Genomic DNA, 27,654 nt, shown 5'->3' on the forward strand with positions numbered 1-27,654 from the left:
ACCTTAGGGAAGAAGGTGCGGGTCACAAAGTGCTTATACTCCAGGAAGGGGATGCCCTGGCTGCGGTTCAGCTCCTTGGTCAGATCAGTCATGTCCGTCTGCAGCTCGGCAAAGCCTGGTGGATTGGCAGGGAGCTGGGAGTAGCTCTCGAACCCATTGCCCAGTTGGCAAAGCCAAGGTCCACAGCCCCGCCTGGGCCGCACCCTGCTACCTTTCCGGATTTCCTCTCGGATCTGAGATTCCATCTCCTCCATCTGCAGCAGAGTCTTCTGCCAGTAGCGCTCCGCACGGCGGCTCTTAGTGCAGAAGACGAACAGGGCTGCGGGCAGCAAAGAGACAGGTCAGGCCTGGAAAGCCCTTCGGAAAACAACGGCTGACACATGGCAGTGCACAGGGCCCGGGCCTGGAGGGACAGGTCCTGCTGGCTTCCTCTCCACCTCCTCTGGGCGGGGTGTGGGAAGGTGGACGGGTGCCCTCAGCCTGCAGTCCTCCCCTCCTACCGGGGAAAGGGTTGGGGGACACCCAGGAAAATAATTCTGACGTCCCATTCTTATAAAAAGAAGTATGTGTGTTTTAAGATAGTGGTAAACATTATAAAATAAAGATAGTGGGTCAAATACTTATAAAGCAAGTATAAAGGGTAAGACAAAAGTAGTAAAATTAATTAAAATATGATAATTAGTTAAGATACATAAAATCAACATGTAAACTGTGATCATCAAAAATATAAAATGCTGGGGGGATGTGCCTGGGTCTTGGTTTAAGCGTCCGACTCTTGGTTTCGGCTCAGGTCATGATCTCAGGGTCATGAGATCGAGCCCCATATCAGGCTCCATGCTCATTGAGGAATCTACTTGAGATCCTCTCTTCCCTCTACCACTCCTGCTCTCTTTCTCTCTCTAAAATAAATAAATAAATCTTAAAATATGTATATATATTTTATTTATACATATATATAAAATGGGGGAGTAAAAACATAAAGCTCTGGAATGTGTTCAAAATTAACTTACTATCAGCTTAAAAGAGACTATTATATACGTAAGATATTATATGTGAACCTCACAGTAAACCACAAAGAAAAAACATATAAAATACACAAAAGAAAAAAAAAAATCTAAACATACCACTAAAGAAAACTATCAAACCACAGGGAAGAGAGAGAGAAGAAGAAGAAAGGAACAGAGAGAAACTACAATAACAGCCAGAAAACAATTAATGTAAAGACAGTAGGTACATACCTATCAATAATTACTTTATTTTATTCTTTTAAGATTTTATTTATTTATTTGAGAGAGAGAATGAGAGAGCGAGCAAGCACATGAGATGGGGGAGGGTCAGAGGGAGAAGCAGACTCCCTGCTGAGCAGGGAGCCCGATGCAGGACTCGATCCCGGGACTCCAGGATCATGACCTGAGCCAAAGGCAGTCGCCCAACCAACTGAGCCACCCAGGCACCCTCAATAATTACTTTAAATATAAATGGACTGATTTCTCTAATCAAAAGACATAGGGTGGATGAGTGGATTAAAAAAAAAACAAAACAAAACCCATCTATAGGCTGCCTACAAGAGACTCACTTCAGATCTAAGGACACACACAGACTGAAAGTAAGGGGGTAGAAAAACATGTTTCATATAAATGGAAATAAAAAAAAGCTGGAGTAGCAATACTTACATCAGACAAAATAGACTTTAAAATAAAGACTGTAATAAAAGACAAAGAAGAACACTACATAATGATAAAGGGGTCAATCTGATAAGAGAATTGTAACATTTGTAAAGATCAATGCACTGAACATACCTAACATACAAGGCAAATATTAACAGGCCTAAGGGAGAAATAGACAGCAACACAATAAGAGTAGGGGACTTTAACACCCCACTTACATCAATGGATAGATCACCCAGACAGAAAATCAATAAGGAAACATCATACTTAAATGACACATTGGACCAGATGAATTTAACAGATACATACAGAACACTCCAACCAAAAACAGCAAAATATACATTCTTTTCAAGTGCACAGGCAACATTCTCCAGGATAGGTCACACATTAGGCCACAAAACAAGCCTCAATAAATTTAAGAAAACTGAAGAAATATCAAACATTTTTTCTGACCACAACAGTATGAAACTAGAAATTAATTACAAGAAGAAAATGGGGAAAGGCACAAACATGTAGAGGCTAAACAACATGCTACTGAACAACCAATGTGTAAACAAGTCAAAGAGGAAATAAAAAAATATGTAGAGACAAATGAAAAAAAAAAAAACAACAGTCCAAAATCTTTGGGACACAGCAAAAACCATTCTAAGAGGGAAGTTCACAGTGATACCTCAGGAAACAAGAAAAGTCTCAAATGATATAACTTTAAAGGAAGTAGAAAAAGAAGAACAAAACTCAAAGTTAGGAGAAGGAAGGAAATAAAGATCAGAGCAGAAATAAACAAAATAGACTAAAAAATAATAGAAAAGATCAATGAAACCAAGAGCTGGTTCTTTGAAAAGAAACAAAATCGACAAACCTTTAGCCAGACTCATCAAGACAAAAAAAGAGGACTAAATTAAATCAGAAATGAAAATAGAGAAATTATGACTGATACCACAGAAATACAAAAGATAAGAATACTATACAGTCATATACCAACAAATTAGACAATTTGGAAAAAACGGGCAAATTCCTAGAAATATACAATCTTTAAGACTGAATCATGGAATAGGAAATCTGAATATACTGATTGCTAGTAATGAAAATAAATCAGTAATCAAAAAACTCCCCGAAAACAAAAGTCCAGGTCCAAATGGCTTCACTGGTGAATTCTATCAAACATTTAAAGAAGAGTTAAGGGGCCCCTGGGTGGCTCATTCATTAAGCAACTGCCTTTGGCTCAGGTCATGGTCCCAGGGTCCTGGGATTGAGCCCCAGATCAGGCTCCCTGCTCAGCGCGAGGCCTGCTTCTCCTTCTGCCTCTCCCCCTGCTTGTGTTCCCTCTCTCGTTGTGTCTCTCTCTCCCTGTCAAATAAATAAAATTAAAAAAAAGAAAGAAAGAAGAGTTAATACCTATCCTCTTGACATAATTCCAAAAATTAAAGAGGAAGGAACATTTCCAAACTCATTTATGAAGCCAGCATTACTCTCATACCAAAACCAGACAGAGACACTACAAAAAAAAAAAAAAAAGAGAGAGAACTACAGGCCAATATCACTGATGAACAAAGGTGCAAAAATCTGCAAAAAAAATTACCAAACCGAATTCAACAATACATTAGGAGGATCATACACCATGACCAAGTAGGATTCATCACAGGGACAACAGGGTGGTTTAACATCCACAAATCACACAATGTGATACACCACATTAACATAAAAATGAAGGCTAAAAATCATATGATCATCTAAATAGATGCAGAAAAAGAATTTGACAAAATTCAACATCTATTTATGATAAAAACTCTCAACAAAGTAGGTATATAGAGGGAATATACCTCAACACAATAAAGGCCATATAGGATGGATCACAGCTAATATCAAACTCAATGATGTAAAACTGAAAGTGTTTCCTCTAAGATCAGGAAGGATGCCCATTCTCACCAATCTTGATCAACATAGCATTTAGAAGTCGTAGCCACAGCAATTAGGCAAGAAAAAGAAATAAAAGGCATCCAAATTGGAAAAGGAGAAGTAAAACTGTCACTGTTTGCAGGTGATATAATATATGCAGAAAACCCTAAAGACTCCACCAAAAAACTATTAAAACTACTAAACAATTTCAGTCAAGTCGCAGGGTACAACATTAATAAAAAGAAATCTATTGTTTCTATACACTAATAAAGTACTATTCAGAAAGGGAAATAAAACAATATCATTTACAATTGCATCAAAAAGAATGAAATACCTAGGAATAAATTTAATCAAGGAGGTAAAAAAGTGTACTCTGAAAACTAAAAGACATTGATGAGAAAAACTCATTGATGAGAAAAAGATGAAAAAAAAAATGGGAAGTTATACCCTGCTCATACATTGGAAGAATTATTGTTAAAATCCCCTACTGCCCAAAGCAATCTATATATATGTGCTGCTGAAGCAAGCACCCAAAGCAATCTGCAGATTCAATGCAATCTCTATCAAAATACCAGTGGTATTTTTCACAGAACTAGAATAAGTAATCCTAAAATGTAAATGGAACCACAAAAGACCCCAAATAGCCAAAGCAATCTTGAGAAAGAAGAACAAAGCAGGAGGTATCATGTTCCCAGATTTCAAACTACATCACAGAGCTATTATAATCAAAACAGTATGGTACTGGCCTAAAACCAGGCACAGAGATCAATGGACTAGAATAGAGTCTATAAATAAACTCATACTTACATGGCCAATTAATCTTCAACAAAGGAAGCAAGAATACACAAGGGGGAAAAGACAGTTTCTTCAATAAATGGTGTTGGGAAATCTGGACAGCCACATGCAAAAGAATGAAATTAGACTAACTTTCTTACACCATATACAAAAATAAAGTCAAAATGAATTAAAGACTTAAATGGGAGGCTTGAAACCATAAAACTTTTAGAAGAAAACATGGGCAGTAAGCTCTTGGACATCGGTCTTAGCAGTATTTTTTTGGATCTGTCTCCTCAGGCAAGGGCAGCAGAAGCAAAAATAAACAAATGGGACTACATCAAACTAAAAAGCTTTTGGATGGCAAAGGAAACCATCCACGATACAAAAAGGCAACCTACTAAATAAATGGAAGACAATACTGGCAAACAAAATATCCAATAAAACGTTGATATCCAAAATATATAAAGACTCATACAACTAAAAAACAATCTGATTAACAAATGGGCAGAGGACCTAAATAGACATTTTTCCAAAGAAGACATGCAGATGGACAACAGACACATGAAAAGATGCTCATCATCACTAATCATCAGGGAAATGCAAATCACAACCACAATGGGATATCACTTCACACCTGTCAGAATGGCTGGTATCAAAATGACAAGAAATAACAAGTGTTGCTGAGGCTGTGGAGAAAAAGGAACCCTGGTAAACTGTTGGTGGGCACGTAAATCAATGTAGCCATCATACTGTGGAAAACAGTATGGAGGTTCCTCAAAGATTAAAAATGCAACTGTCCTAGGACCCAGCAATTCCACTCCTGGGTACTTAATTGAAGAAAAAGAAATAACTCACTCAAAAAGATACATGCATCCATATGTTCAGTGCAGCATTATTTACAACAGCCAAGACAAGTAAGCAGCCCAAGTGTCCATGGATAGATGAATGGATAAAGAAGATGCGGTATATAGATACAATGAAATGTTACTCAGCCTTGAAAAAGAATGAAATTTGGCCATTTGTGACAATGTGGAAGGACCTAGAGGGTATTATGCTATGAATTCAGACAGAGAAAGACAAATGCTATGTGATTTCACTTACATGTGAAATCTAAAAAAACAAAACAGAAACAGACTCATAGATACAATCTGTTCTAGATTATATAGATAGATACATTTGTTCACCAGAACAATCTGGTGGTTGACAGAGGGGGACTGTGGGGGATTGGATGAAATAGGTAAAGGGGATTGAGAGGTATAAACTTCCACTTATAAAATAAATAAGCCTCGGGGACCTAATGTACAACATAGGGAATATAGTCAATAACATTGTATTATCTTTGTAAGGTGACAGAGGTAACTGTATAAAAATACTGAATCACTATGCTGTGTACCTGAAACTAATATAATACTGTATGTCAATTATAATTCAATAAAAAAATAGGGGTAAACAGTGACTTTCCCTGGGTGAGAGAATTATGGGTGATTTTTGTTCTCTTTCTGTTTTTTATCAGTTTCAATCATTTCCATAATGACCAGGTATTAACTTGTGAAACATTTAAAAGGTCAAAAAATTATGAAACATTTAAAAGATTACCCAGCAGGGGAACCCTCTTATACTGTCAGTGGGAATGCAAGTTGGTACAGGCACTTTGGAAAACGGTGTAGAGGTTCCTCAAAAAATTAAAAATAGAGCTACCCTATGACCCAGCAATTGCACTACTGGGTATTTACCCCAAAGACACAGAGGTAGTGAAAAGAAGGGCCATATGCACCCCAATGTTCATAGCAGCAATATCTGCAATAGCCAAACTGCAGAAAAAAGCTGAGATGCCCTTCAACAGACGAATGGATAAAGAAGATGTGGTCCATATATACAATGGAATATTACTCAGCCATCACAAAGGATGAATACCCAACTTTTACATCAACATGGATGGGACTGGAGGAGATCATGCTAAGTGAAATAAGTCAAGCAGAGAAAGACAATTATCATATGGTTTCATTTATTTGTGGAACACAAGGAATAGTATGGAGGACATTAGGAGAAAGAAGGGAAAAATGGAGGGGGGGAAATCGGAGTGGGAGACGAACCATGAGAGACGATGGACTCTGAGAAACAAACTGAGGGTTCTGGAGGGGAGGGGGGTGGGGGGATGGGTTAGCCCGGTGATGGGTATTAAGGAGGGCACGTACTGCATGGAGCACTGGGTGTTATATGCAAACAATGAATCATGGAACAATACATCAACAACTAATGATGTAATGTATGGTGATTAACATAACATAATAAAATAAAATAAAATAAAAATATATTTTAAAAAAAGATTACAGGGCGCCTGGGTGGCTCAGTTGGTTAAGCGACTGCCTTCGGCTCAGGTCATGATCCTGGAGTCCCGGGATCGAGTCCTGCATCGGGCTCCCCGCTCAGTGGGGAGTCTGCTTCTCCCTCTGACCCTCTTCCCTCTCGTGCTCTCTATCTCTCATTCTCTCTCTCTCAAATAAATAAACAAAATTAAAAAAAAAAAAAAAAAAAAAAAAGATTACAAACCAGTATTACATCATAATTCCTTTCTGGGATGGGGAAGGGGGAAATCTCATACACATACACACACACACACAGCTGACCCTTGAACAACTGGGTTTAAACTGTGTGGGTCCATTTGGATGCAGATTTTTAAAAATAAGTAAGAACTGTAAGAACTGTAAGAACAGTAAGAACTGTAAATGTATTTTTTCTTCCTTCTGATTTTTTTTTAAGATTATTTTAATTTATTTATTTGAGAGAGGGAGAGAGAGCACAAGCAGGGGGAGCAGCAGGCAGCGGGAGAAGCAGACTCCCCACTGAGCAGGGAGCCCGATGCGGGGCTCGATCCCAGGACCCCGAGACCATGACTTGAGCTGAAGGCAGACACTTAATGACTGAGCCACCCAGGAGCCCCTCTTCCTCATGATTTCTTTGATGACACTTTCTTTTCTCTAGCTTACTTTATTGTAAGAATGCAGTATGTAATACATATAACATACAAAATATGTGTTGAGTGTTTAGTTATCAGTACTTAAGTTTTGGGGGAATCAAAACTTATCCATGGACTTCTGACTGTGCAGGGGTCAGCGCCCCTAACCGCCACGTTGTTCAAGAATCAACCGTATCACTTTCATAACCACTATTTTAAGAGTGGGGTAGCCTACCAAACATGTAGGTTAATCTTCCCTGAACAACCCTCTTTTAAGTTCCCTCAGTAGCTCCTTATTGCCTAGAGGACAAGGTTCCAAGTTCCTCTCCCAGGCACCCAGGGCCCGCAGCCTGGACACAGGGCGTGCCCCAGCCTCTATCCCCCTCCGCCCCCGTGAGCCGGAGCCAGGGCACACCTGTCAGTGAGTGACCCATCCCCAGGCCTTTGCTCAAGCTTGTGTCCCCAGCCCATCATGCCTTTTCTCCTATCTGCCGATCTGCAGAGGGGCTGGGACAAGGCGGGGCAGGTCTGCCCTCCCAGGCGTCAGGAGGGAGGGGCTCCTTACCAACCACAGAGAGCAGAAGCAGTACACTGCAGATGACGATGGACACAATGATGGCCGTCTCACTGCCCCCCAGCTGCAGCGTGGCGATGGTCTGGTTGAAGTTCCCTACCTGGATCTGTGTGGAGGTGGGCGGAGGGGGCTGTAGCTTCCCTGGCCTTGTGCCTTGGCTCCTCTCCTCACTGGCTGTGGGGTCCTGGGCAAGCCCCCTAACCTCTTTGAACCTCAGATGCCACATCCATAACACAGATAACCATGCCCACCTCCTGGGGATGCCATGAGGGCTAAATGAGAGGATGCTGGGCAAGCCCGGCCCGAGAGGGGACACTCAGTACAGGGACGGTGTTTACTATGACAGCCTGGGAGGAGCCGTGGAGGAGCCAGAGGGCCTAGCTGCTGTCGCCAAGTACCTGGAGGGCTGTTCAAGGAGCCGGGGAGCAGGCAGAGTCTGAGGACTCAGAGGGCATAACTGGGACCGGGGTGTGGGTGAAAGGGAGTTCTCCTGGTCAGAGCCGTCCTGGGCAGCATGAGCTGCCTGGGAGGGAGGGAGCTCCCCACCCCAGGAGGCATGCGAGCAGGTACAGCATAGAAAAGTTCCCACTTCTGGGCCCTCTCTGCCCTCCTCCGGTTTCCCTCCCCTCTGTGACTCTGCGTGGTGACTGGCAGCCCAGCCCCTGGGGGGAGCATCAAGTGGAGCGGGGGCAACTTCTTACAGCCTCTGAAAGTCCAGCCCCATCAGGCCTATCTGGGCCGATCACTGACCTGAAGCAGGTCACTAAGTTCTTGAGCCTCATCTGTCAAGTGGGGACGTAAAGCTCTGCTTTGCTCCCCTTGCCTCATCCACTGAGCACCAAAATGCTTAGCTCTGACATTCGGGGGAGGGGTAGACACTCAAGCAGATGGGACAGGGCTGGGGGCCAGGGCCGCCTCCACCTGGGGCGCCCTGTTCACTCACCGTGATGGGCAACTGCCCCTCGGCTGTGCCCAGGGACTCATTGACTGAGCAGTGGATGACTCTGTCCGAGACAATCTGGATGTCACAGGCCACTTGGCCTATCTTGATCCGGTACTCATGGCTCTGGAGCCCCAGGCTGTCCTGCTCCTTCTGCGGGAGCAGAGTGGGGGTGCTCGCCAGGGTCCACGGCTGAGCCCGGCCCCACTCACGCCCCCGCCCCGGCACCTGCTGGCACTCACATGGATGACCAGAGTGAGCGGCTCCCCGGGGTGGTGCTTGATCCACTTCTCCCTCTTGGCCGTGGAGAACTGTGGGTCAGGGAGGTAGTCCAGGCGGAACCTGCCGCCCCGCCGCGCCTCCTCGGGGTCCAGCAGCTCCTCGGCCACCGCCACCTCATCAGCGTAGGCCCGCCCATTGATGAAGAAGTCCACCAATGCCGATGCATTGCTCAGAGCCCCCGGGGATGGGCAGGTGATGAGGGTGGAGTTGAGAACCTTGCAGAGCTAGTAGGGGAGGGCCAGGGCCAAGGTTAGGGATGGGCAGACATACATGGAGAAATGGGGAAGAGATGATTGAGGTTTCAGGAGACAGAGAGAGAGAGAGAGAGAGAGAGAGAGGCAGAGATAGGGGAGATGCAGCAGAGTGAGGCCTGGTCAGTCAGGGGCACGGGCTGCTCCCCACCCGCCTTGGCCCCTTGCCCCCTCACCGTGGGCTCCCGGCCGATGTGGTGCACGGCCATGGACACATTCTGCACCATGTGGAAACGCTCGCCAGCCACCGTGATGGTCCTGCCGCCACTGCAGGAGACGGCAAGCTGCGTCAGCCCACCTGCATCCCCGGAGAGCCAGCTCAGCCTGGGGGGCAGGGTGTGGGGTCTCACCTGACGGGGCTGCGGCGGGGACTGATGGCCGTGATGACCGGGTTCTGCATGTACTGGAAGGTGAGGTTGCCACGCACGCAGCCCCGGCGCTCGAAGCGCACGCACACAGACACGGGGGCCGGCAGGGCGCCCTCAGGCACCGTGCAGGCGATGCTGGTGTCCGTGCGTCTGCGGAAGGGCGGTGGCATTGTCAGCACGGCCCCCATCTCCCCCTGGTTGCCCCTGCCTGCCCCATCGCCCAGAGCGCAAGCCCGTGCACTTGGCCTGGCTTCCAGGCCTCCTCGACGGGCCCCAACCTGGGCTTCTGGCCACTTGCACAGAAACCTGTTGTTTCCATATTCCCGCCGCCACACCTTTGCTCAGGCCTCCTCCCCACCTTCGACACCCTCCCTTCTCCTCGGACCCTGCCCCTACTTCCCAGTTTTCTGCCCCATCCCACATCATCCAGGAAGCCTTCCCAGAGCTCCTCTCTCAACGGCCACTGCTGAGGAGTGGCTCTGAAAGCATGGACTTTTCCCCCAATCTCAGATGTTTCTATTTCCTGTGGGAGTGTCTGCTTTCCCCTGAGGGCTGAGACTGTGCTGGGCTCTTCTTGGTTTCCGCAGCAATGCCCATCCTTGGGGCCTGGTACACAGTGAGTGAATAATTAAGACGGAGGCATTTCACCAAGAGGTTGTGGACCCCACCCCTGCCAGCAGACACACCTCTGGGCCAGCCGGAGGATCTCGGAATGTGCACAATCATTACCATTTTCACTGCAGCTGCCACTTATGAAGCTCCTGCTGTATACCAGCACAGAGTACTACTCGTAACTACTGTTCTTACCAGATGAGGAAGCTGAGGCTCAGAGAGGGAGAGGGGCTTGGCCAAGAAGGCACAGCCAGTGAAGACCCGAGTAATGCTTGGTGCAAGGATGTCCCTCCACCCCTCTAGCCCCCAGCTGTCCAGTTGCCCTGGGCTGGAAAGGGTGGCCCAGGCCCCGGGGCTTACACGAGCTCTGTGCAGGGCTCTGTGTCGTTCACCAGGACTTGGAGCTCGGAGCCCACATGGAGGTCACTCCCGTGGATTGTGATCCTGGTGCCCCCGGCCTTGGGGCCCTTGTCCGGCTCCAGGAATTGGACCAGGGGCAGCTGTGGGGAGGAAGACAGGTGGTCAGGCTTCAGGCTATCCCCTAGGTGTGTGCCTGGTGGGGTGGGCAGGAAGGTGGGCGCGGCCTCCCTTACCACATAGGAGAAGCGCTCCCGTGACTTGCCCTCCTTAGAGGCGTTCACCGTCACCACATCCGAGAACGCCCCTGGCGCTGGCCCTGTGGCACACACAATCCTGGGGGGAAGCAGCTCTCGTCAGCAGAGCAGCCCGACGATCTCAGGGGCTGGGTGTTTTCCCTTGAATAATGCCCCCCCAGTACACCCTGCGGGTGTGTGAGCTCCCCACGCCTGCGCTCAGCTACCCGCCCCGCCCACTCACAGCTGGGGCGGCCCTGAGGCAGGACACCCAACAGCATCACCCACATCAAAATACTGAAACCATTCCCTATCAGTTAGAAAACAGCCACGCTGATGCCAGGCTCTTCCCCAGGACTTTCCCACAGTTCTGCAACTATATGAAAAAGGGGCTGGATAAGACCATCTCTTTGGACCTGAACGTTCTCCAACCATGAGAACGTTGGCTAGGGGGTAGACTGATGGCCTTTCTGCAAGCTGGCCTTACAGCCCTCCCAGAAGGAAATCCAGCTCACTCCCTGCTTTTCTAGAGCCTCTCTGGGCCAGGCCCCACAGCTGTAGGCCCAGACCTTTGTACCACACAGGCAGCCCCATGCTTTGTTAACTGCAAGGTTTTTGTCGTTTTGTTTTATTTTTTATCAGTGCAAGGCTTCTGTGGAAGTGCAGTGGTCTAGGGGCACATGGGAGGGCTTCCCGGAGCAGGAGACACTGAAATGGAACTTGAAGGGTAAAGACGGGTGGCCAGAGCAGAAAAGGGCAGGATGCGCAGGGAAGGGGGCAATGGCTTGACAAGGTCCAGGAGACCTGGCAGTGGGCCAATTCTGGGGAGCAGCAGGCTGCCAAGGAGGGTAGGATGGCCGAGGGGAGAGGGCAGAACTGTGGCTGGCACTGTTGGGGGCGGGTCGCCAGAGGTCGTTCAGAACCACCCTGGGCCCTGCGCACTACTCACTGCTCTGACACCGTGTATCTGTCAGCCAGGGGCTCACAGGCCACGCTGCCAATCCACACGCCATGGGCCACGTCGCTAAGCCGCCGGCCTAGGTTCCTGCCTCGGATGGTCAGCAGGGTCCCGCCGTCCAAGGGGCCACTCAGGGGCTCGATCTGCCAGGTGACAGAGGATGAATGAAGTTCTGAGGCTGGGACTTCAGCAGCTTTCCCCCCGTCCCGTACACACCCAGGAGGAGGCAGGACCACGTCCACCTGCTACTCAGGAGAAGGTTCTGGCTCTGAGAAGGTTGGACCACTGCTCACTTGACAGGTCCCTGGGGCTGCCAGTGAGGCTGTGCATGTGGGTTACTGAGCCCACATGGGTGTGGGGATGTGAGTGTGCATGCACAAAATCAATGAAACTTGGGTGGGTGGGATCTCCTGGGGACAGTGAGGTCTGCTCCCTGTGGCCACGTCTGACCACATGATCCTGCATCCCGGCCAGAGCTAACTGGGCCAGGGAGGGGCACGTAACCCAGGCTAAGCCAACAGCAATCCCTCCCTAAGACTCTCTTCCTTAAATCTGAGGCTTGGTGGTTACTGCTGACCTCAGTTACCACCGTATCAGCAAGGTTTCCCTGACCTCACTATAAAAACTAGCCCCGGAGCCCCAGCATCTCTCCCACTCCAGCCTTCCCCCTTTACTCTGTTTTTCTCTATAGCGCTTATCTTCTCTATGTAAATTGTTTATTTCCTTACTTATTACTGCCCACCCTCCTCCCCCACGACCTCATTAGCTCCATGTTGAGGGTGCTATGTGTTGTGTTCACGGCTGTGTCTCTGGCGCGGAGGGGGCCTGGCCCCCAGCAGGTGCTCAAAAGGTCGCCCTGCATGCACACGCTCGGTCGTGTGAAGCACAGGGGCCACGGGTCTGAGGGCCCGTGCGGGCTGCTGTGTGTGTTGCACAGGTAGGCACGTGGGTATGACGGGCCTCCATGGTGGGGTGCTTACCGCGCGGATCTCGGGGGCGGGGCAGGTGCCAGGCAGGGGCTGCAGGGGCCCCCGCAGGCGGCAGCCGTCACTCCACACGCACAGGTGTCCCAGGTCCTCCCGACCCAGGCACTGAGAACAGTCGGGGCTGCCCATGGCACAGTTATAGACCTCCACTGGGAGAGACATGGAGGCAGCATGAGTCAGCAGCCCCCCATGACCGAGGTGCCCTCGGCACCCTCCCTCTCACGGTGGCATCCCCCTCAAGAGGTGAGTCCTGATTCTCCAAGCCCTCCAGGGCTGGCGCTCAGCACAGCACAGTCACAGCCCCATTAAAATCATCCGTCCTCACCATGATTCAATCAGGGGGCGCGCTTTACTAACCCCATTGGACAAGTAAGAGACTGAGGCTCAGAGGGGAGGTCCCACAGCCTGTGAGTGGCAGGCCAGGATTCACACCCAGACCTGAGTGGGTCTGTTTACTCCCCAGTGGGGCTCCGGGATGCTGGGGAACCACTGAGCAATGTGGGCTCTGCAGGTGCCAGGGTCTCAGACCCTCGGAGTGGCCCAAAGGGAGTGCACAGAGGGTTCTTCAGGGCCTTGGGTATGCAGGCTGGTTCTGTGGTCTCTCTGGGGCCTTCATGGTGAGGATGTGGGGGGCCCCCATGTCCACCAGGGATATCCGAGGCTCCCCATGGACAGGCTCTTGGGGAACTGATTCAATACACGCAGGAACAGTAAGGACCCCAGCTACCATTTGAGGGTGTTAACTACATCCCAGACACAGCTGTAAGATTTGTGTGCATCATCTCAGCAAGTCCTCATCAAGCCTTCCATGAAAGGGCCTGTGCCTCATGTCACCTGGGGATGATGAGGCTCAGAAAGGGAAGGCTAAGCAAGGGCCTGCAGCTGCACAGCCGTTCGCATAGAGAAGTCTGCCCCAGAGTAGCTGCTCAGTGAATAAACAAGTACCAAGCAAGTGACCAAGTACAGAATGGCAAGGCTCGGATCTGAGAACCTGTGTGTTAGAGAACAACAGGATGGAACATCTGTAACTGTGCAGTGAGCACTGGCTGAGTCTCCCAAGGTAGAGCCCCACCCATCAAGGCTGAGTCCCCTGTGGCCATATGGGGTAGATGGGGGCCCCCACCTGTCATGGGGTCAGGGCTGTCCAAGAATCGGGCTGGCTGCCCCTTTAGTTGGAGGCTGAGTGGAAACACCTGGCTCTTCTGGGTCGTGTGCAGCTGCAAAAGGACAAGAAAGAGCATGGGGAGCATGGGTCTGGGTCTCTGCTGGGGGAGGGGATGGATGTCCTGGAGAGAGGAGAGGGCAGGGCTGTTGAGGATAGGGGGGATCAGAAGGAGGAAGGGAATAAGGTGAGAAAGAAGGAGTACAGCATCTGGACTTGTGCAGGCTGTCCCCCACCCCCACCCCCACCCCCCACACTGGAGCCACACCACTCACCACCACTTGGTTGCAGCGTACGGTGGATTCATTCACCCATATGGCTTCAAAGATCTCCTCTGGCCCAAAGCTACACTCTAGGGCTGCACCCTGGGAGACATGGGGGCGCTAAGGAAAGTCGGATCAGCACTCATTACCCTCTAGCTCCATCAGCAGCACATCATGGCCTACTGCCCTGAGGAGTGGGCTGAGTCCTTCCTACTCCCAGGCCCCTACCGCGCCCCCCCCCCCCCCCCCCCCCCCCCCCCCCGCCAAATGTCCTTCCTGGCCTTCATGTCCAATGTTTGAGGGAGACGAGGAGTACAGGAACACCTAGAACTTTGGCCTTGTGCTCTCCATGCTACTAAAAGCCTCACCAACATCCCCCAGTGGCCTAAACCAATGGCTTTTTATTCAGCTCATAAAGTCCCGACTCTTTAGCATGTCTGGCATTCAAGATTCATCCCAGTGAGACTCCACCTGTTCTTTGAACCTTACAACCCCCCGACCTCTGTCCCGCAGACTGATGCCCAAGCCATAGCAGGACATTCTTTGACATGGCACGGGCTGCCCTGCCCCCGGGCCTTTGCCCCATCCATTCCTCCTACCCAAACAACTTGTCTCCACTTTAACCATCCAGCAAAACTCAACACAGCCTTCAGAATCCAGTTCAAATGCCCCATGTTCCAAAGACTTCCCAGACCCTCCCCTTAAATCAGGTGGGCACCCCTCATTTGATCATTCACTCATTTAGCAGGGGGTTGGGTGCATGTTAGGGCCTCTGGAAAGTTCCTAAAGCCTGCCCCCACCCTGTATGTTGAGGCCCACCCTTATCCCCCAGCCCAGGCCCTATTTACACTGGTCTCCCCACCCCCTGGGAAGGGTTGGGGTTGGGTCTCAGCCCCTGGGACACCTCCAAGGGCAGTGGGTGGCAGTGAACCACCTCAGGCTCCATCGGTTTGAATCCCAAGCTCTGCTACTTCCTAGTTGTGCAACCGTGTGCTAGCGGCTCTCCTCTCTGAGCCTTGGCCTCCTCAACTGAGCAGGAGAAACAGGCGTCCCTACTCTGTAGGGGTGCTGGGGAAACGGGAGATCATGTATCTTTAGCAGGTTGCACGCTGTGGGTAACTAATATATGCTGGCTGTTAGTATGCAGGAGGTGCTCGATACATGTTTGTTGACTAAATAAACAGGGCCCGACTCCCCAGCCTCATCTTGCCCAGCAGAGGCCTCTGGGGAACAGTATCAATAAATATTTGCTGACTGAACAAATTGAGGTTCCATGTGTGTTAGGCCAGCCTCGTGGCAGGACTTCCTGTTTATGTCCCTGTTGTTAGCAGATGTAACACCCTGAGGAGAACACAGGTCAGCACCCCCCTCCCCCCCTGGCCTGCCCCGTCTCCCCATTCCCTCTGAAGCTAACACAGGAAGGTGGCTGTTGAGCTCATTTGCCCATGCTGAGCCAGGAGGGGGGAGTCTGTCCTCTTGAGTCTCCGAGGCTCAGGCCTCAGCCACTCGGGACAGCAGGCCCAAGCTATCTTGGGGCTCCCCAGGGGGTTAGGCCCAGCAAACACGGCTACTGCAGAGCCCAGGCAGGGGGCTCTGCCCGCACCCCCCCCCCCGCCCCGCCCTTCGTGTTCTAGAAGCAGGCCCAGGGCCAGGAGGGCCGAGATCGCTCAGGCACACTGAGGGCAGACACATATCCCCCTGGGAAGCAGCAGCCAGCACCCAAACCCAAACCCTGGGCCTCCCCCTGCCAGGCTCCCACAGCCCCAGGGGGCAGCACCTCCATCCACGCCAGCCTAGGCGCCGTCATGCTCCGGAGGCTCTGTCCCAACGGCGGCAGGGTGCAGTCAGAGGGTGCGGGCCCCTGCCCCTCACAGAGCTCCAGCCCCAGCCACAAGGCTGCCCAACACACCCCAGGTGCCCGGCACGTGGCTCCCCACGTGTGACAGCTAGCACAGGCCTCCGCTCCCCCTTGGAAGCAACAGATGGTGACTCCCCAGGAGGTGGGGAGGGGGGAGGGGGATGGCTGGCACACTTCCAGAACTTGTCAACACTTCCCACCCAAGACACTCTTCCAGGAGGTACCCAGAAAGGAGCTGCCGCTCCTCCTCCCCATGCGGGGGTGGGGAGGTGAAGGCAGATTGCAGGGAGGAGCACTGTCTTAGGAGTCCAGGGCTAGGGTGCAAGTCCAGCCCTACGTCATGTACACCTACTTCCCCTTTCTGGGTCTCCTTTTCCCCATCCGGACAATGGGGCATGGGGCAGCACAGGGCCCTTCTTCAGGTAAGACAGGTCAGCCATGAACTGAAGGAGTGTCCAGAATCACAGTTCAGCCCCGGGGCGGGGCGGGCGGGACGCAGACCAGGTCCACCCGCGGCCTGCAGCCCAGCTCTGTCAGGAGAGCTGCGGAGGGGAGGGGGGTCTGGGGGTCCCGGCCAAAGCACTGCCATACACAGTGGGTCCTGACCAGAGTTCCCCTCAGGAGCTGTTAGCAACCTGCTGTCCCTCGGGCTGGGCCCTCACCACCCACTTCTCTTTTCCTCCAACCCCCTGCAACCACACTGGGGCTTTCTCAAACAGAACCTGGAAACTCAGAGTCACAAAACCAAGTGTGGGACCCGGGCCCCAAGCGTGGGTCCCCATCCGGGACGGCGTTCTCCCCAGCCTCCTGCCCTGCCCGGGCCCGGCCCCCACCTACCTGGAAGGCAGCGTTGGCCAGATGCACCGGGATGCTCTGTGAGCTGCCTGTGGGCATGGGTGCCAGGGGTGAGGGCAAAATCTGAAGGCAGTCCTGCGGGCTCTGCAGTCAAAACACAAGGAGGTGATGGTGATGCGGGAGCATTTCAGAAGGACAGGACCCACGGCCACCCCAGCCTACCTCCCCTCCCACACACCATCTCATTTGACCCTCAAGACAAGCCTCTGGGCAGGAGGCTTTATTGGTCCCATTTTACAGGCGAGAAAACTGAGGCACAGAGTGATGAAATAAGTAGCCCAGTGACGGAACCAGTACCCCCGTGGCTGCTCCGGGGCTGGCCCCCCTCCCCATCTCTGGGCCTCATCTTTCCCAACTATAAAATGCGGGGCTGCGCCCACTCTCTGAGACTCGGCTTCCAGACTGACACATGTTAAATGATTCAGAAAAAAGAAACTCCAGACTTCTGGATGGCCCATGGGAAACGGGCTCTGAGGACCTTGGTGCCACTGGGCTCCACACCCTTCCCCACTTCTGCAGGCGAGAGTCACAGCCTCCGGGCAGAGGCGCCAGCCCCCAGAAAGTCCCGGGGCTGGCCTGGGCATCAGCATTCCCATGTTGGAGGTACAGCCACTGAGGCCTGATGGAGCAGGGGCTACTTCAAAAAAGGAAGGAAGTGAGGGAGGGCAGGTGGTGATATACCTGAGGTCAGAGGGCAGAGCTGGTCTCTGAACTCCTGTTGTCTGCCTCCCAGGCCAGAAACAGGCCTAAACCTGAGGCCTAGGGCGAGGGGCAGAGACCAGGGGGCAGGGCTAATGCCCACCCTGCCGTCTTAGCGACCTCTCTGAGCTTTACGTCTGAAGCCCCCACCCTGCACTAGGTTCTTCTGACCTGAGGGCCCCAGTGGGCCATGTCCTGCCTCCTCACACTCCGAGGCTGACCGCCGAGAGCCTGAGAGAGAGGGAGACTGGGGACCCTGCAGCAGTCACACCATACCAAGGCCTGACCACCCTCCAGCCCAGAGGGCTTCCCGCTCTGCCCTCGTCTGGCTGGGGACAGATTTGGAAACACAATGATCCCTGTGTGTCCACCTTGAGGTCACACAACCAGGGCAACGGCCTCTGGGCATAGAATTTGGAGGCCTCCCTGGGGTCTTTTCTCATTACTGTTAATCAGACAGGGAGCTCCTCAAGGGGTACCTCAGAGACCCAGCATAACACTGGACCTTGAGGGGATGCCAATGAATGATCACCATGCCCATACCAGTGGTAGCCACTAGCTCACACAGCCCTCACTGTGTTCCTCAACAGTTCTGAGCACTCTGTACCGTATTAATTCACCACATCCCAACTCCCCAACAGCCCTGTGAGGTACGTACAATCATCACGCCCATTTTACAGACTAGGAAATCGGGGAACAGAGAAGCAGAGCAGTTTGCCCAAGATGGAATGGGCAGCACCAGAGGCCTCCGAGTTGTCCCGACTGTTTGCTGACCACCAGGCCAGAAACCTCGCCCAGACTGGCCCGTCTCCCCGGGAGCAGCGCCTGGTGCGGGCCGCAGAGGCCTTGGCTGAAACAACAGCACAGCCAGGCCCGGACGAGGCCTCCTGAGCTGACAGTTCCGCGGGGCTGGGAGGGAGGAGCTCGTGTCCAGCTCAGTGTGAGCACACACAAATCCCTGTCCCTCTGAGCTGCTGTCTGGCGCAGTCTCGTGTGTCAACCCCATGGAATTTCAGAGAATGGAACCCACGTGTTTGCAATCAGTCTTCATGGCTCCTGCCAGTTCTGCCTTGCGACTGGCCGGGGGCTCTGTGCTCTGTCCTCCCAGCTCCACCCCACCAGTGGGTCGGCGGCAGACAGGAGGGGCTAGGGGGTGAGGTCGGAGCAGGGGGAGCTTCTACAGGAGGCCCCCCAGAGGGAATGACATGGGACCACCCTTGAGGGCCCCCCATTCTCCTTGATCCCTATCTATGATCCCATGGCCACTTGGAGGCCTGTACCCATTCTATGGAGTGGGACCAAGGCTAAGGGTCCTGGCACCCCTTTGCTCTCCTTTGGTACCTCCCCCCAGAGTTGGCTAACCCTCCATGGGGCCAGCTGGAACGTCTGCTGCTAGCCTCCAGCCCCCACCATCTGCCTCCAAGTCTGGCTTGGCCTTTGGGGAACTTCCCCACAGGCTTGTGGTTTGGGAAGACAGACTCTACTCCCTAGCCCCAGGGATAGGCGGGTGTCCCAGGCCTGCCCTGGCCTCAGCAATTGGTTCAGGGAGCATAAGTGACCCTAGTTCAGCCAGTGAAAGTCAGCTATGGGACTTCTGTAGAACCAATAAGAGAGAGAAGCTCTTTTTGTTTTCTGGGGCTGCCAGGAAATCAGGAGCCTGCCTGGAGCGGCTGAGGTTACCAAGAGGAGAGGGCCACATGAGCATGAAGCCCACCCAGAGGGGTGGGGAGTCCCGAAAACATGGCGGGAACCCCTGGATCCAGCTGTACCTGAAGGTGACGCACCCCCCAGACTTCATACTCACAAGTCAATTAATTCTGTTGGGGCAAGTCCAGTTTGAACGAGGGTTTCCCCACATGCAACCAAAGGACAGGGGCCTCCCTGTCCCATCCCAAGCCAAGCCATGGACACCTCAGAAAGAGGCTGAGTGGTTTCTCCCCTTTGCTGGAGTGCCACACAGGGCACAGCCTGCAGGTTCAGGAAACCCCGGCCAATTGCCCACACTGCAGCAGAGCTGAGAATGGGACACCAGGAATGAGGACAGATGCTGGGGTCAGCAGTGCCAGGAGCCACCATCAACCCCGATGGGAGCCCAGCGTGTGCTGGTTCACAGAGGGCCTCACCTGTCCCCACACTGGGACTCACAGACTCTCTCGCAGTCTCTCCCATGTTCAAGGGTCAAGAACTGATGTCCCAATACATGGCTGGCCCAGGGACCCTGAAACCACCACACCGGGTCCCTTCCTACCTTTCTGTACCGTAACAGCCCCCTAAGCTGTTCCCTGTTCCTACCAAACCACTCACCCCACTGGCTCCTAATGAAGTTCAGTTTCACAGATGCATCCACGCCTTCGAGGGGGCCTGCCCTCCCATCTCCTCTCCCCTCCTCCACTTTCCCCTTCTGGGGCCCACAAGGGAATGGGAAAGTAACAGGAGACTCAGCCCCCAGCACCTCCCCTGGGACACCTCCCCGGCCTAGCCCAAGCCCTACTCTCTCCTCCCAGCGCTCAAGGGGCGCAGGCAGTTGTGCAAACCTCCCTGACCCACCACCTGACCAGGAGCACGGCGCCCGCATGGCTAACTGAGATGCAATTAAGTGCCAACTTAAGTATCAGTCAGAGCCTTCTGCAGGCCTGGGGAGGGGGCTGCCTCTTCTCTTGCTAGATTACAGTAATCCTCTAAGACAGGCCCTCTCTGTGCTCCCCACCCTAGCTCCTGGCCCCTAGAGCTGCAGACCCGGGGGGGACGGTTTATGAGATGCTGCCACAGAAACACCTCCAGACTGGTGAGCTCCTATGCATCTGTCAGGACCCTGCACAAAGGTCCCCTTCCCAGAGAAGGGTTCCCTGGCCCACCCAGCAAAGCGGCCACCAGCTCCTGAGGAGCACAGTGGCCTTTTAGTGAGTACCTACTATGGGCCACGCATGGAGCTAGTGCCTCATAGGTGCAGTTCCAGTTTCCCTGCACAGCGAAGGAAGGCCATTTTGAAGTAGTAAAACGGATAATTTTATAGTAAGTAAAATAGGCAATGCGGAAACAGGCACAGAGAGGTTTGGTAGCTTGCCCAGGATCACACAGCCACAACTCACACTTTGGGCTCTTGACTCATGATGGGGAGGGCAGAACTATGCCTAACTGGGTTCTTTCCCAGTGCCTCGTGCAGACTCAGGCATACAAAGGATGCCCAATCAATGCTGAATGAACCGTGTTGAGGCTGGGTCCTCCTCACCCCATCATCCCTGTAGATTAGAGCACAGGACTCAGGCTGCCAACACAAATGCTTTGCGTTCACATTCCCTGAGTCCCTACTATGTACCAAGCCCTGGGCTTGGGGCTGGAAGATGTGGATCCCAAATGAGAACAGGAGTCCTAGCTGGCCCAGACTGGAAACCTGGCGTCCAATGCAGAGGCCTGGGGGCCTCCCCTACGGTTTGGCCACACAGACTCCCCTGGGCCTCTCCCCCAGGGCCAGAAGCCCCATGTTACTGTGTCGGTCCTTTGAGTTTAGCTCCTGGATGACTCTTCAAAGCAGTTCTGAGGCTCAGGCAGGAGGTGCAGAGACCAGAGGATTCCAGGTGTGGGCCATGGAGCCCCTCTCTTAGCACCTGCACACTTATCTCTACACCTGCTTGGAGGATTCCTGAGGAGATTCTCTGAGCCCAGAGCCAAGAGGCTGGGACTTCAGATGCTCTGGGGACTGGGGCTGCTTCCCTGGAACACATGCCCAGGGTGACCTCCTCCCATTAGGAACCAGGGCCCCCAGAACAGTATTGGTTACCTCAGTTGTACCATCTGGAAAATGGGCAGGAACATCCCCTTCCTGGAGAGAGGAGCCTCAGGCAGTGACTCAGTGCCTTATCCTGACCCCTCACAGCTCTAACACAAGACAGAGGTCTAGGAGGGGATGAGCTGTGGTCTCAAAACCCTGGCCCCACCCCACCCCTGCCCCAATCTAGCCATACCACCTGGCTGAGCATGACGGCCCCAGCCAAAGCCTCAGGAATCCCTTTTGGTCATCACTGGACCGAGGCTGGGGTGACCTTAGAAGTTTTTTGGGCAAAGACAGAAGGCCACCCTACCAGGGAACACACCGCAGAAACCAACCAACCACAAGGTATGTGGCATTTTCGTTTGTATTTCCCCTGTCCCCCAACTCCCCCCACCACGCCCACCCCGGTGTAATTGATTCGATCCAGCCATTCCAGAGCACCCAGAAGGGCCTGGATCCTGGCTGTAGAGCTCAAGGGACCAGCGGAAGCAATAGGCCCGGGACGCATGTGGTTCCTGAGGCCAGCTCACCTTCTCTGCCCAAGGAGTCACCTGCCCAGGGGGCCCCAGCACCCATGGGGAGACCAAGGTGAGGGCCTTTCAGCCCAGTTCCTGATCTGGGGAAGGCAGGAGAACATGGGCCCAAGCCAGAGGGGCTTGGATCCAAGGTCCCAGCCTGGTACTTCCTGGCCTCAGGGACAAATGCCCTGATCCCACATGGTTGTTGAAAATGTTACAGCTAAGATTTAAAACTAGCCAGTATCGGGGCGCCTGGGTGGCTCGGTCAGTTAAGCCTCTGCCTTCAGCTCAGGTCATGATCTTAGGGTCCTGGGATCGAGCCCCATGTCAGGCTCCCCGCTGAGCAAGGAGTCTGCTTGTCCCTCTCCCTCTGCCCCCCACCCCCCCACTCATGCTCTTTCTCACTCTCTCTCTCCTCTCAAATAAATAAAATCTTAAAAAAGAAACAAAAACAAAAACTAGCTGTTATCAGCAAAATGTGCAGAAAGGGGCTCTCCTACTGCAGGTGGGAGTTTAAACTGGCTCAGGCTTTTTGGAGGCAGTTGAGTTAAAGGTGTAAAAATATGGCCACGTTTCTACCCCCAAAGTGCCATTTCTAGAACTGGTCTCCAGGGAATAATCAAGGACACACACCATGCCCTGGCTATATCAGAACACAAGAAAGAAATGGGAAGTGATCAGTATATCCAACAATAGGGGATTGGTTAAATGTGCCGTTATGTGATGAGCCCAGCGCAGCTGTTAGATCTGGTGCCAAGAAGAAAATTTAATGACGTGGAAATGTTCTCAACATATTAAAAAAAATGGTAATGAAAGAGGCAGAGGGCATCCCCCCAGGCCTAACTTACCGCGGGATTGGGGGAGGCCTCACACCGTGACTGGTTGGAGACACAGGCATGCTGCTGGGTGCACCAGAAACAAGGCCACTGTGCCGACAGGCAGCTGGTGCAGCTGGAAGACAAGGGGCCCCTCAGACACTCGGCTCCCCACCCTCACTTCCCCCCGTGCCCCCAGGAACTGGGACCCAAGAGGCAGATCCCAACGCAGGGGGAAAAGGTCCTCTGCATCATCAGGGGCTTGGGCACTCTGTAAGATAGTGAGCTCCCTGCAAGAGGCATGCAAGGAAGAAAGAGACAAGCAGGACCTTTAGGAGACGAAATTAAGTGTGATGAAAGCACTTCTCTCTGCCCCTGCAGCCTGAGGGCTCCCAGAAGCCCGGTGAGGGTTTGCAGCACAGTAAACGAGCTGGCAAGCGAACAAGCTAGGGTCCTATCTGCCTCTAGGACACCACCATTTGTCTTCCAAGGGCCTTCCTGGGAGCAGAGACCCTTCCCCGCACCCCCCGCCCCGACCCACCACCTGGAGGCAAGCGCCCTGACCCACTCACGCCGTGTGCGGATACACTTGTCCAATGCGGCTGCAATTGTAGATGGTGAAATTGGCTCTGACGATATTCCGCCCGTTGACCCTCACAGACATCGCAACAATCACGTGATCTAGAATGGACCCAGGGAACCAGGGAGAGAAGGACAAAGGGGTCGGGGATCTCCACTCGGAGGCTGTGAAAGCAGGACCCCCGTGCCTGACATTCCTCCATGTGGGATGCCCAGTGAGTGAGGCACTTACCCTGGTGGGGCGGGAACGGCGGGAAGCGGTCCCTCGGCAGGAGGTTGCAGTAGGCGATTTGGTGGCCAAAGGCCGGGCCTGGGACCCGGGCCACGGTGCGGATGTTGTTCCCATAGTCACAGGTCATCTCCAGGCCACTGAGGCTGGGCAGGCTGCCAGAGATCTGCAGGATCATGCCCTGGGGGCCAGGGCTCCTCAGCTGGGGGAGTGGGGAGCAGGCCTTTCCCCTCACGGCCCCACCCGCACCCTAGCAACCCTGGGAGAAGGGGGGGACTGGTGTCCAGGACTCCAGGCCAGGGGGCCATATCCTACCTGGGGCTCTCTAGGCCTCAGTTTCCCCAGCTGCACAAAGAAATGGACCACCTGACAGCAGTAGAGGAGGCTTTACATGATCTGGTCCCGGTGACTTCTCTGACCCCCTCCCCTGAGAGTCTCTCAAATCTACCAATCTATTCTCACCGCAGGGCAATTCCCTTTGCCCAAAATGCTCTTCCCAGAGACCCAGCTGACTCACCTACTTCATAGCGTTGCTCAAAGGCACCATTTGCAGCACAAAGCCAGCTCCGACCTGGTCTAAAATGTCAGTGATTCCCCCGCCCCGCTCCCATTCCCCACCCCTCTCTCTTCTGCTTCCCTTTTCACAATCATACTTCCCGCGCCCCCCAACCCCGTCTCGACAGCCTACCTTGCCTATTCCCTCAGCCCCCACAAGCAGCTGTTCAAGGGCCAAGGCTTTGTCTGTCTTGTTCAATGCTGTGTCCCCAGAGTCCAGAACTGCACTTAACACATAGTAGGTGCTCAAGAATACACATGATGAATGAATACATGAATGGAATGAATGGATAGATGGACAAACCTATGCCCAGTCTGCCTGATGAGATAAAGCATGTGAAGGACTCTGTGATATATGATAATGGGGAGAAGGGTGCAGAGGAGCCCCAGGCCCCATCTGGCCCTTTAGAACCACCATCTCCCCCTGTTGATGGATGAGGATACCCAGCCTCAGAGAAGTCACTGAGGGCAGGGCTGGGGGGGACCCAGGCCTGTCTGTCCCTCAGCCCGTGTCCCCATACCACCCGCTATGGGTGGGGAGGGGGCTGTGGCAGCTCCAGGCCTCCACACTGCAGATTCATATGAGAACAAGAAATAGTGGCCTGGCACTTGGTGGCCCCTCTGCCCCCTCCCTGTACTGGGGACAGGAAGAGGTGGGGGCTGGGGACTCACTCTCCTTCTACCCTCCCACTTGCGCCCCCCCTCCTGAGACTCTAAGGCCTGCCCACTTGAGTTCAAATCCCAGCTCCCCTAATCCCTAGCTGTATGACCCTGAGCAAGTCACTTTGCCTCTCTGTGCTTCAAGTTCCTCATCTGTAAAATGGGGATGTTAAGAGCATCCACTTCACAGAGTTGTGTGAGGCCTAAGAGAGGTGACCGTCTCAGGCAGAGTGAGTGCTGAGCACCCAGTGAGAGCTCAGCAAAGCCCAGGCATTCTCATTATTCGCCTCTGGGTCCCTGGGACACCATGTGCAGGAGTCTCTACCTCTCAGGGCTTGGGGGCCAGATGAAGGGTGGCTTCCCACCCCGTGTCACCCCCGAGCTGAGCGCTGGCTCCCCCGTGACTCACTGGGTACTCCTGGTGCACGTCGATCTCTGCAGGCAGGACCGTCATGGCAGGACAGCGGCTGGGGCCCTCGCTGGCACTGGTCCAGAAATGCCGCTGGTCAGAGTTGGCACAGTCCTGCTGCAGGGTGCACCTGGAGCGGCAGGGCGCTGGTCAGGCCTCCAGTGGGCTCCCCTCCCACCCCCCTCCCCCGCCGCGGGGTGCCCAGCCTCTGCCCCAGGGAGCCTCACCGTGTCTCCAGGGCACACCAGCCGCAGTAGGCGTCGGCGGCCCCCACACAGTCCCCGCAGGTGGTGTGCACGGCACAGGCAGCGACTTTCACCCGGGCCATCTAGAGGCAGAGGTGAGGGCCCAGCTCCATGGGGAATCAGCCATGGCCAGGGCCCTGAGACGCTGGGGAAACTGAGGCTCGAGGCTATAACAGGGGGCACGTGGGGAAACAGGGCTTCCCCTGCAGAGGTGATGTCTGCTCTGGGAGAGGAAGGGCTAGCCGACAAAGGGGATGGGGAAGGAAGGTGCTCCTGTGGGGAGGAAAAGAGGAAGAAAGCTCGCATGTCTGGGGGCCCTGTCAGGCTGGGGCTCTGGCCTTACCTGGTGGGACGTCATCAGATAAAGGTAACCAGCGTCTGCTGGGTCAAACTGCATGACATGGTGCACAGGCTCCCCGTAGGCCACCGTCACCACCCGCCTGCTCACCACCTGCATGCTCTCATTCAGATTGATCTGTGGGGGGTGGGGGTGGGGGCATCAGGGTGATGGTGCGCCAGGATGGTGCCCACAGCAGGGGATACGCTCCTGCAGGTGGGGACCCGACCCAGGCTTGGGGTCTCAGCCTCATTCTCTTTCCGGCCTTCCAGGACTAGTGGGAAATCACGGACATGTAAGGGAGGGCAGTGGGTCCAGCCTCTACACTTGTGCCTCTGCTGGGTCCCCCCACCAGGAACTCCTTCCCTGACTGATCTTCCCCAACACATCCCACTGTGTGAATACATAACAGACTTTACAGTTTACAAAAGATTCTCTGGGAGGCTGTCTGGCATCATGCCTGAGAGCAGGGACGTGGGTTTGAATTCTGGCTTTGACATTTACAAGCTGTACAAACGTACAAGTTGTCACTCTCCCCCCGCCAGAGCCTCAGCTTCCTGACCCAATGGGACTCACGAAGGCTCCCGCCCGTCAGGACTGTGGTGAGCACACGTGGAGAAGATGCCTGCAAAGTGCTGATGGGGCCACGCTTCTCATTCCTCCTCTCTTGTGCCCATTTCACAGATGAGGAGACTGAGGCCCAAAGAGGCTACAGGCTTGGTGAGTCATAAAATGAAGACACTTCAGGGTCACAGTGCAAGCCCAGGCCTGTCTGACCCCACAGTCCAAGGATGAGGGGAGGGGGTGGGGCCCAGGGCCCCGGCAGGTGGAAGACCAGGACTACCTGACGCCTAGAAGCTCCTCTAGCTCTGAAAGCCCCTCTGCATGTCCTCCTAAGAACAGACAAGGCCCACCAGAGCTCCACCAAACTTTGTTCTTTTTTGGCTGGCCCCTCACATTTCTAGCATGCTGCCTTGTTGGAGGCCCCGCCAGGCCCTGAGTTGGGACCAGCAGTCTAGATGCCTCCCTGGGCCAGCTGCCAGGGGCCTCCTACTGCCTAGCCCTCCTCTGTGGGCTCCAAACGTTTGGTAGCTCCCTCCTGCTTATGGAATAAACTTGTTCTGGCATTCGAGGCCCCAACAACAGACCCCAACTTACTCCTCCAGGCTCATTTCCACCCACTCAACCCAACTCCGGCATTCTAGCCTCTAGGCCTTCGTGCGCACTGTGTTCCCTGCCGGAGTGTTTCTCTTCCTCTCCCTTCAGCGAAGATCTGCCCTCCCGGTACCTCCTCTAGAAGAGCTTCTCAAATGCTCTCCACACACCAAATTGAAATTACTCTCTTCCCAGCCTCCCACAGGCTCTGTTGCAGCCCCTGAGATATCGTCCATCCCAGGTGGCCTCTTGGTGGAGTCTGCCCAGGCAGCCTGGCCCCCACTCAGTCTCCAGCCTTCCCCTCAGGCACCCAGCAGATACTCAGCTAATTTCCACTCCTTCAAACATCTATTGAGCATCTACTGTGCTCGAGAGCCCGGGCCTCGTGCTGTAATCTAAGCCCTGAGCAGCGAAGGGCTGGTGGGAGAAGACAATGCACAGTGCAGGGTGGTGGGTCCAGAGGTCTGGGTTGAGGGGTCATGTGGGCTCCTGGTCAGCTGGCCTTGAATTCAACCCCAGCTCTCACCGTGTGACTCTGGGGCAGTCACCTCCCCTCTCGGCAGCTTAGTGTTCTCATCTGTGAAATAGGAATCCTGGCGCTGCCTCCCTCACAGGGGACAGTAGACTCTGACCACAGTCTGGGATGGTCCAGCTCATTTCCCCCATGACAGATGAGGAAACTGAGG

General features: G+C 53.3%; 1 protein-coding gene across 5 annotated transcripts in view; it reads right to left on the reverse strand.

Moving 5' to 3' along the window:
* Positions 1 to 27,654, reverse strand: part of PLXND1 (plexin D1) — a 58,395-nt gene that overhangs the window by 11,157 nt on the left and 19,584 nt on the right. For 3 of the 5 annotated variants that reach the window (XR_012380966.1, XM_073901686.1, XM_073901685.1), the window contains exons 3-22: positions 25,820 to 25,951; positions 25,459 to 25,559; positions 25,232 to 25,361; positions 23,611 to 23,788; positions 23,372 to 23,480; positions 22,833 to 22,935; positions 16,981 to 17,082; positions 14,298 to 14,405; positions 13,984 to 14,077; positions 12,855 to 13,009; positions 11,866 to 12,017; positions 10,917 to 11,016; positions 10,684 to 10,823; positions 9,694 to 9,861; positions 9,520 to 9,610; positions 9,053 to 9,316; positions 8,814 to 8,963; positions 7,862 to 7,976; positions 212 to 319; positions 3 to 115 (exon numbers count right to left, since the gene is read on the reverse strand). Coding sequence is in view for 4 of the 5 variants with exons in the window: in XM_073901686.1 (XP_073757787.1) it covers positions 3 to 115; positions 212 to 319; positions 7,862 to 7,976; positions 8,814 to 8,963; positions 9,053 to 9,316; positions 9,520 to 9,610; positions 9,694 to 9,861; positions 10,684 to 10,823; positions 10,917 to 11,016; positions 11,866 to 12,017; positions 12,855 to 13,009; positions 13,984 to 14,077; positions 14,298 to 14,405; positions 16,981 to 17,082; positions 22,833 to 22,935; positions 23,372 to 23,480; positions 23,611 to 23,788; positions 25,232 to 25,361; positions 25,459 to 25,559; positions 25,820 to 25,951 (2,613 nt within the window). In the remaining variant the exon portion in view is untranslated. The remainder of the gene's footprint in view (positions 1 to 2; positions 116 to 211; positions 320 to 7,861; positions 7,977 to 8,813; positions 8,964 to 9,052; positions 9,317 to 9,519; positions 9,611 to 9,693; positions 9,862 to 10,683; positions 10,824 to 10,916; positions 11,017 to 11,865; positions 12,018 to 12,854; positions 13,010 to 13,983; positions 14,078 to 14,297; positions 14,406 to 16,980; positions 17,083 to 22,832; positions 22,936 to 23,371; positions 23,481 to 23,610; positions 23,789 to 25,231; positions 25,362 to 25,458; positions 25,560 to 25,819; positions 25,952 to 27,654) is intronic. The other 2 variants (XM_025885203.2, XM_073901687.1) reach the window with 2 other exon arrangements.

Source organism: Callorhinus ursinus, unplaced genomic scaffold (genome assembly GCF_003265705.2).
Source record: "Callorhinus ursinus isolate GAN/ISIS: 27379988/994484 unplaced genomic scaffold, GSC_fseal_2.0 scaffold15, whole genome shotgun sequence".
In the NCBI taxonomy this organism is placed as follows: Eukaryota; Metazoa; Chordata; class Mammalia; order Carnivora; family Otariidae; genus Callorhinus; species Callorhinus ursinus.